The sequence below is a fragment of the Panicum virgatum genome, chromosome 1K (genome assembly GCF_016808335.1).
Source record: "Panicum virgatum strain AP13 chromosome 1K, P.virgatum_v5, whole genome shotgun sequence".
NCBI classification, from domain to species: domain Eukaryota; kingdom Viridiplantae; phylum Streptophyta; class Magnoliopsida; order Poales; family Poaceae; genus Panicum; species Panicum virgatum.
This window is the reverse complement of record NC_053136.1, coordinates 16684128-16693468: the sequence shown is the minus strand read 5'-3', so window position 1 is coordinate 16693468 and position 9341 is coordinate 16684128. Positions and strand designations below refer to the sequence as shown.

At 42.7% G+C, this 9341-nt stretch overlaps 1 protein-coding gene across 1 annotated transcript; it reads right to left on the bottom strand.

Moving 5' to 3' along the window:
- Positions 1–4681: 4681 nt before the first annotated feature.
- On the bottom strand, positions 4682–7914 carry LOC120697557 (glutathionyl-hydroquinone reductase YqjG-like). Its single transcript, XM_039980830.1, has 3 exons — positions 7665–7914; positions 7443–7571; positions 4682–4956 (listed from the first exon to the last, which is right to left on the bottom strand). Exons 1-3 carry the CDS (start codon positions 7734–7736, stop codon positions 4723–4725), a joined length of 435 nt encoding a protein of 144 aa, XP_039836764.1. The 5' UTR covers positions 7737–7914; the 3' UTR covers positions 4682–4722.
- Between the last annotated feature and the right edge of the window lie 1427 nt (positions 7915–9341).

The following is a 9341-nucleotide window of genomic DNA, read 5'->3' as shown; positions in this document are numbered from 1 at the left end:
TTGCATTTTGATTCAATCACTTTTTCCAGATTCATCTTGAAACTTGTAATTCGTTCAAATTCTTACTCTTGTCGGAAGTTTCTTCACAGTGTCGAAAGTTCTGGTCCATCGGAACTTCCTACATATTTAACCACTGTGAAATTTTTTTAGGTTTTACAGATTCGCCTACTCACACCCCTCTAGGTTTCACCAAGATTCTTTCACAAGCTCCATCGACGCGAGGGCACGCGGCGCGTCCGAGAAGGCTGGATCCGGCGATGGGCGCGGCGACGGGCGGCCAGGGCCACGGCAAGAGGTCGGCGTGGTGAGACGCGTGTGGCGTCGGCGGGGCGGCCGGCGCAGCAGCTTTGGACCCTTCGATAGGCTTGGTGGCCTTGTGGATGGGCTTAGTGGACTCATTAACGGGTTTTTTTTCTTTTTTCTTTTTGGGGTTATTGCGTTCTTGCCTCTATTTTTAACCCCAATTGTGATTTTATCCTCACTTTCTTTCACTTTGCATTTTTACCCTTATTGTTTTGAAACGAAGTCTCATTTGACCCCTACTCCGTGAACAACATGTAACGGTGTCAAAAAAGACAACTTTGCCCTTACAAATATACCTGTACGTTTTTTAGAACTCTATGAATATACATCGTTCCCCTCTTTCTCTCCCATTTCCTTCCCCTCTTTCTCTTCCTCTTCCCCACCACCTAGCTGCCCACCGCCTTGGCAAGCTCCGTGCAGGTCCGTTGAAAGCCCGAGCGGCCGGACTTGAGCGAAACTAAGGGGATGGATCCGTTCTGGAGGAGGAGGAGGCACCACCAAGGAATGAGGCTCCTGACTTCAACCAGAGATGAGAGGGAGATTAGGCAGCCGGTCAAAGCTGATCTGCTGAGAAGAACATGCCATTTGCCATGGATCAACGACTGGAGCAACATCATTAGCAGCGAACAAAAATTCAGCTCGGGGATCTCAGCGCCATGGCTCACAGCGATAGCACCGAGCTCCAAGCACGCAAATCCAGGGAGAAGAACGACCTGGCGATGCCGCCGGCATCTGGCCTGTTGGTGCTAAAGTTGCTCCAATGGCCAGAACCCGACGCATTCACACAGAACCGCTTCCGCCTACCGCCGATCTGCTCCACTTCAGGAGCTGCCTTCGGCAAATGCTCTAGTGTTGCGGGGTCTGCCTCTGCCGTTGCTGACGCAATGGCGGCGTCCATGGACGCCGCGCGCCGCACGTTGCGAGGCGGACAGAACAACATCTGTCGCGAGCTGGGTTGTTCTTGCTGGTCCTCTTTGTGCGGGTGAAGCTGCTATTTCTTGGTGGCTTTTCTGCTCCTCTACGTGATCCGGGATTGCAGGCACGAGCTCGCTTCTTGGTGGCAGCAGGCGCACGAGCTCGCCGTCCTGGAACTCGCCGAGGTAGACGGAGCAGTCAGCCGCCCCCAGGAGCAGGGGGTGAGGAGTACGGTGAGGGGAGGAGATAGAAGGGATAAGGTGTATTTTTATCTTTTCACCATATTTTAAAGGATCTTTTTTTGTTTTTTAAATTCACTAAATCCTTAATACAGCCAACGGTGTCAAAACTAGGGGCAAACAGAGGCTTCAAAGTGAGAGCAAAATCGAAGGTAAAATCACAATTGGGGTTTAAAGTAATGGCAAGAATGCAATAATCCTTTTATTTTTTTATTTAATTAATCAAGGCGAGCAGCAAACCATCTTGGAAAATAGGTCATTTACCATAATCTTTCATCCAAGGCAGTTGCAGAAAATGTTTCAGTTAATCGTTTTTGCCCATCTCAATTAAGATTTTTATAGTAGTTTCAATGCATTTTGGCAACATTTGTTTGGAAGTGCTTTAAAGAGATCTTAGGCTGGGACATGGTGCTTCCTCTAGCTTGTCCTAACCAAGATCTGAAATTCTTCACTTTCGGCATTGTCGCTTGGGCTATTTGAGTGACCAGAAATAAGATTCGGGTACAAAGATGCTTTCCTCGTTCCCGGTGATAATCCTATACAAAATTAATTTTTTTATGCAGAAATGGTTGGTGCTCCTACGAGAAGATGAGCAGAAGAAACTGAAAGGACTCCATGAGGATATTGGGGCATGGGTGAAGAACTTCGAAGAGACAAGAAATCGGGCTGAAGACGACGCTTGGTGTTTGCTGTTTTCTGTTTTTCCATGCTGGATCCTGTGAGGGGTCTGCTCCGTTGTTTGGAGCTGCTTTCCTTTTGCTTTTTTCCGTTCTTTTGGCGTAAGTTGAAGAAAGAGCATTTAGAGGAGCAGACCCGGATCACGTAGAGGAGCAGAAAAGCCACCAAGAAATAGCAGCTTCACCAAGATCCTGTTGTTTGAGGCTCCTCTACGTTTCTGTCGACAACGAGACGTTTGTGGCGACTTCGTCAATCTCGAGTATTTGCCGACTCAGTCTTCAAAGATGCTCGTATGAGTAGGATTTGCATACGTGTGTTCGTAGAAGTGTAAGCGTGCGTGCGTTGTGAGTGTATGTGTTGTTTGTGTGATCTAAAAAAAGAAGAGCATGTAATCCAGTTGATTTATTAACATGATGCTACAAGCATTACAAGTTCCGACTCGCGCTCAAACAAGAAACCCAGATTGTTATATAAAAAAAACAAGAAACCGAAACATGAGAGAGAGAGAGACGTTGGGTGCGTTTGGATCAGGCTACACCTTGCTTAGTTTAGGCCGGCTCAAACGGGCGCGATTAGCTATCGCTTCAGGCGATGATGTGCGAACCATCACCTGAAGGCAGCGAGATCGGTCTGCACCGTCAAACCCCACCAGCGGCCCAATCAAATTTTAGCCTAATCAAAAATCAACACGCAGCAAGCATCTATGCATGGGCAGGGAGGCGAATCTTATTACGTCATCTGCATGCCCATGTATTGAAGATTAAAAAATTAATAAATTTTAAACTGTATATCTAAATTAAATTCTGATTGTACTATTAGCTTTCTTATAATAAGATCTTCAAAACAAGACCACACTTGCTTATGTTTGCATAATATTTTTAAATAATAAATAATTATTTTCAACTACCGGAAACAAATATTTTAACAATACAAACAAATGATTATTTTCTACAAATAAAAAAATTAAACATGATGAACAAAATAATAATATTCTACGAATAAAAATATTGAACATCACGAACATTTGATTGTATAGGATGAGAGATGGAAAATGAATATTGTGAACAAATGATTTAGTGTCAGAACAATTTAGCCTACAAACTCAACAAATAATTTAGCATTACAAACAAATTAGTTCAAGAAGATTAACATGAAGAACAAAAACATCCACATGTCGAACAATTTTATCTACAAAACGAACAACTAATTGAGTTCTACGAACAAATTGATCTGCAAAATGAACAAGAGGGATCTATACGCGAACAAATTCTTCTACATATAGAACAAATGCGTCCACATGTCGAACCAAATCAGCATTAAAAGTGAACAAGTTAGTTTAAAAAATAGTTGCAATACAGGACCCATCAAATATAGATTTGCTAACATCTGAATATTCAGAAAATAAAAAAAAGAATGATACAAATTATAAGTAAACTATCAAAGAAAAGAATATTTACATGACTATTTGAAAGATAAAATAAACAAAGGGACAAAAAGGTATGGATAAAATTATATATTTCGATAGTTAGATGGGAAAAAAGAAAATATAAAGTGTAAGCATATAAAATAGGAAGGGGAAATAAAACTATCTAGAAAGACAAAATTATAAACATGAAAATAAGAAAATAAATATGAATATAAAATAAAAGAGAAGAAAATAGCAAGCAATGCAAAAAGGAATAGGAAAAGAAAAAGAAAATAGATTGAAGATGAAATATATCACGAGTTGTGAAAGTAAGTAATTGCAAGCAAAAGAAAGAATGTACACAGGAAATACAAGGAAAAGAAAGAAAGAAAAAGCAAATGAAGAAGAAAATGAATAGGAAAATGAAGGGAAAGCTATTCTCAGCAATTTCACACGGACGGACTTACTGTTTAGAAGAAATAAAGAAACTGGCACATTGCGTCTGGAATGCCAGTGGATGGAGCGCATAGCAGACAAAATAAATTTCGTTGCACGCGTGAACCTCACCTATTCGACGGGCCACAAAATTAAATAAATTAATTCTCATCTATTGCCTAAAACATGTAAGTGTTGCTGTGGTATTGAACTCCGGTTTTAACTTTTAGGGCTGATGGGCCGAGCCGTAACTCGTAGGCCAAAGAAATATAAATGGGCCGGTTTGGCCCACCTTCCACGCACGCGACAAATGGAGTCTGCCCAACAGAGCGCGCAGCCGGAATAAGCAAAAAATGGTCCAACAAGACGCGCGTGGAATGCTTCAGGCGATGTTTTTGCAGTTTGCAGCCCGAGCGACATGTAGCCTCGGCGGGCTCAAACTACCTCACACAGGCAAAGCCTTCAAAAACAAGAACTATTATTTGGTTGGTCCTCGTAGCAGCACGTGCAAAACACACGACTTTTCATATAACTGCTTGCTTGCCGACGATGGAGAGCTAGGGCAAGCCATTTCTTGCCGGTGCAGGCTATATTACCTCCAAAAACCTGGATTTTTTTATCAGTAGCAAATGCCAATGTTTGCTGAACAAGGCTAGACTAACTTTTGCCCGACATCCAAACCCTTGTAGCCTTTGACACAACCAAGCACAAGATTCTCAAGCACAAAACAGCACGGTACAAGATCCCTCACGAGCCAAACCTCTCCCTGTCATGTGGGGCATTGTAGTCGATGTTGGGGCCCGCCGGGATAATCCCATAGGGGTTTATAGATGGGTGGCTTCCATAGTAGTGCTTCCTGATGTGCTCCATGTTCAACGTGCTGCTGATGCCAGGGATCTGGTAGATATCCTTGGTGTAGTTGAACAGGTTTGGGTATTCCCTCAGGAGCTTCTTGTTGCATTTGAAGCGAACAGCATAAACCTATGAAAGAAGTTTTGCAAGATTATTCAGTATTCAAGGAACATGAAATATTCAAATTGAAGAAAATCATTCTAGTTCAGTTCCGTTTATTTATTAATTCTTTCTTCACCCAGCATAAATAAAACAACTCCACACAGGCCTTTCTTTGCAACAGGCTCTACAAGTCAGGAGTTTTTTTTTTGGAAAAGACAAGTCAGGAGATAAGTCTCCAATGACCAAGCTGCTGTGACTTTTCTCCTTTCTGGATTGGGCATCGCCGCCTCACTTTCCCTACCATCAGATCTCAGCTAGCAGTTTCTTCAAATCAGCGTGAGATCGGCGGCGGTACTTGGTCAGCATACTGAAACAGAGTTGTCCAAAGTGCTAGAATTTCTAGGTCATTCAACTTCTTCCTACATTATAATTAAATTAGTAAATGAGCTCTAAATTTGATTACTTCCACTTCGAGTGGATTCATACTAACAGATTAATGAGGTGTTGAGTAAGAGTTATGCAATCCCGAAACAGGCTACACATTATTTCAACATTTTCAGCAGCCACTAGATTGTTTGACTAGCCATAAAGAATTGGAAGATTAAGTGGCAACTTCACCAATTTTGCAAGATGCACCGCTAAGGAACTGTAGAAGTCAAACCAAATATATAAAATATCGGAACTGACTACACGTTATTGAGGCCAGCTCAGAACAGGTTGGTTGCTTTAAAAGTTCAAATGTGAAATGAGTTCCATGTATATGCAGTTGATATTTAAACTCTGACTAACAAACCTCTGCCACATAAATTCAGACTCAAAAGATTCTAACAAATGCACCATATGATAAGATAATGCACTGTCTTTAGTTTTGTTTAAGCATAGTGATTCTAGGTTCTACCATGAAAGCTTATATATAAATTAAGATTTTTGAAAAGCTTAACTGCTGTAAAAATGTGTTCAGCCACTTGATAGCTGTGTACTTGCCAAATTATGCCTTGACGGCCACAAAAATCAGTACTGTTAACAAACAAGATATGTATATTAGGTGGTATAGCCAATATATTTAGTTGATACTTGATACAATAACAAGATCGGAGTATGTTAATAGACATTTCTTGTATGCTTTCGCTGAAGCTATACGGTAGCCCCCCCCCCCCCCCCCCACAAAACTCAATCCCTTGATCTATCCAATATATTTTCTGTATATGAATACAATTTCCTAATCAGAATTTAGGATTTCTATGTAAATCATGTTTGAGCAATAGCTGGGAAAAGCTGCAATCTCCTTACTGAATGAAATTCTCTGTGCTACAGAGGTTAAGTGAACATAATAAGGGCCTTATGTTTTCAATGTTCAACTTTTTCATGTTGGTACAGCAGACTATCAAGGTACTCCATCAGCAGAAAATCTCAAGTCTTTTCTTGAAGCTCGACATCTCAAAAGCTTTTGATTCAGTTGATTGGCCTTTTTTACTGGAAATTTTTTCACACTTGGGGTTTGGCGCTGTTTGGAGAAATCTCATAGCTAATTTACTTCAGATAGCATTTACCCAAGTGATTCTGAATGGAGAGCCAGGGGCATTTATCTCCCATCAACATGGTCTACGCCTGGGTGACCCACTCTCCCCTATGTTGTTCATATTGGTCATGGTCTCATGGATATTTTAAACAGTCTCTTCACAAAAGCTGATTCAGAAGGCCTTCTTCTACCTTTACACTCTACTGGTCAGCGATTATCACTGTACACAGATGATGTTGCTCTTTTATTTTCGGCTCGAAGAAGCAGATCTACAGCTCACAAAAAATCTCTTGCTAATTTTTGGGGAAGCATCGGGCCTGCAGACCAACTTGCAGAAGAGCTGTGTAATTCCTAGGCACTGTGAGCGAGAGATTGAGGAAACTGTCAACAACTCTTTGCAATGCACAACATCAAATTTCCCTACTACCTACTTGGGGCTGCCCATATCTGAGGAAAAGCTGAGAAGAAGTGATTTGTTAGCATGGATTGAAAAAATAGCCAATAAACTCCCGGGGTGGAAGGCATCGCTAATGACCTTGGCTGGTCGGGCAGTGCTTGTACGCTTCGTGTTCACAGTTAGATCCATTTATTTGCTGGTGGTGATCAGAGTTCCCAAGTGGTTTATACGAGCAGTTGACAAAATCAGAAGATGTTTTCTATGGAAAGGGAGAAAAGAAGTCAATGGTGGCATCATAGTAGCATGGGAAAAGGTCATGCGACCACTGGACCTTGGGGGGACTGGGCATCCACAATCTTGAGATTATGGGATGGGCCCTCCAAATGTGTTGGCTTTGGATAGAAAAGACCAAACCTGATCGGCCAAAGACGTTTACAAGTAAGATTGGGTGCCATTCTATTTAAAAGATGCTCACTAGTTTAACTCAGTGGCTCAGTTTAGTAATCAAGTACCAACAACTAAGGCTTAGCGAAAATGTAGCATCACTACAGATGCAGAATAATTTGTAGTACTTCTTTTCATGCTAGAAATCCATACCTCATCAAATCGTATTAGGGTCACAAATAGGCGAATATCAGCCTCTGTCAGCTGGTTGCCACATATATACCGTTGCTTGCCAAGAATCTCCTCGCATTTGTCAAGAGCCTCATATAATCTTGTCACAGCCTGCAATTATCGACCACACAAGATCCGGTCAGAATTGGGAACCTGTTTGACCAAACCCTGTCTCCCATAAATCATAGTCGATGAATGTACTACCTCGTCATACGGCCCCTGCTTCTTGGCAAAGCCACACTTGTACACACCGTTGTTTATGGCGTCGTAGACCATCTCATTGATCTCATCAATGGATGCCCGGAGTTGAACTGGATAGAGGTCCAGCCCTGGTAACAGAGAAGGCTGTGGTTCCTTGGCAAACTACCTACAAGTATTTGATCCACAAGTTAATCCGCCAAGGACATCTGAAACCAGCTTTTGAAGTGCTAGGTTTAATGAAAAGCCATGGATATCCACCTTTCGTTGATCCTTTTATCCCTCATATTTCAAAGTCTGGGACTGTGGATGGTGCCTTGGGTTTTCTGAATGCATCATCTTTGAGGGGGTTGCCGTCAAGAATAGTTTATATGCGCTTATTTCAAGCTTTGTTCAAAGAAGAGAGGCATGAAGTTGCCCAACAGCTGCTTTCCCAGTCTCCTACTAGCATCCAAAGCCATGCAGATATTCGTGATATTTTCAATAAGCTGGAAAAACCTGTCGCAGCGGCATTGGCAGAGGGTTGATACGTGGCTAAATTGAGTTTTTGATGCCCACATTTGGATGACAAGCTGAATTTGCCCTTTGACTTTGTAATAGGGATTTGAGCTGATACCAGAAACTTTAGCTGAAATGCTTGCACTATTTCCCAAAGAAATAAGTTACATTATTTTCTTTAAAAAAATTCTCTGTAGTTTCTTTCTGTTTGAGCCACATATTTCCATGCCTTAATCTGGCAGGGCCGTATGAATCAATAGCTGTTGTCTTTGTACTGCTTTGTAATTGGAAGATGCAAAGATTGGTTTTTATCTTTCAGGATCGGCTGCAACATGAAATATTTTGTGACATATTTTGACTTATATATACAACTCTGCTTGAACTCCTAAATGGTAAACACTGAATTCATAAAATTTGTGACATGATGCCTGTGGCTATCTGTACAAACACTCGGTACACATAGGCTGACCATCTGTATAAAAACTGGGCCGGCTGCTATAGTGGACAAGAGCTGAAACAAACTGAGACTGGCGAACTATCACGGATCGTGTCTACACCTGATAATTGCTGTCATCTTTTAATCTACCTGAATCAATAAATGCTCGTCTTATGCTGCTACTAGCTTTTTCCTGGAACTGCATTTCAAAAGAACAGGTCAGTGTTGCTGCTGTTCCAGATCAAAGACAGTAATTTACCAAGTTGCATGTTGTTCAGGGTTGAACTACACTAGTTACCAATAGATGGTTAGTTACTGTTGGGCTGTACGTATGTGTGTGGAGGCCCAATGGCCTATGTATTATGTATATATGTAAATGTAGAGATCAAGGAATAGAGTGAGTTCCAGAGTTTTCCCAAATCAACATGGTATCAGGGCTGGCGACGGCGACTGACTTGCAGGCGGCGGCGCGCGGGTTCCTGGCGAGGAGGTTGGTGTGCACGGCGATGGTCGCGCGCGAGGCACGGGTGCTCGTGCTGCAGGAGGCCGTGGAGGAACCAGAACAGAGGGAGTTGGCAGGGACGGCCGCGGTGCGGGTGCTAGCGGCGGCGCGGGAGGTGTGCGGGCACGCCGAGGCAGAGGCAGCACACGAGGCGGCGACCCAGCGCGGCGCCGAGGCGCACGAGCGGTCCAAGCAGGGCAAGGCCAAGGTCGAGGAGGCCGCCAAGGAGAAGGCCAGCAAGGCGCAC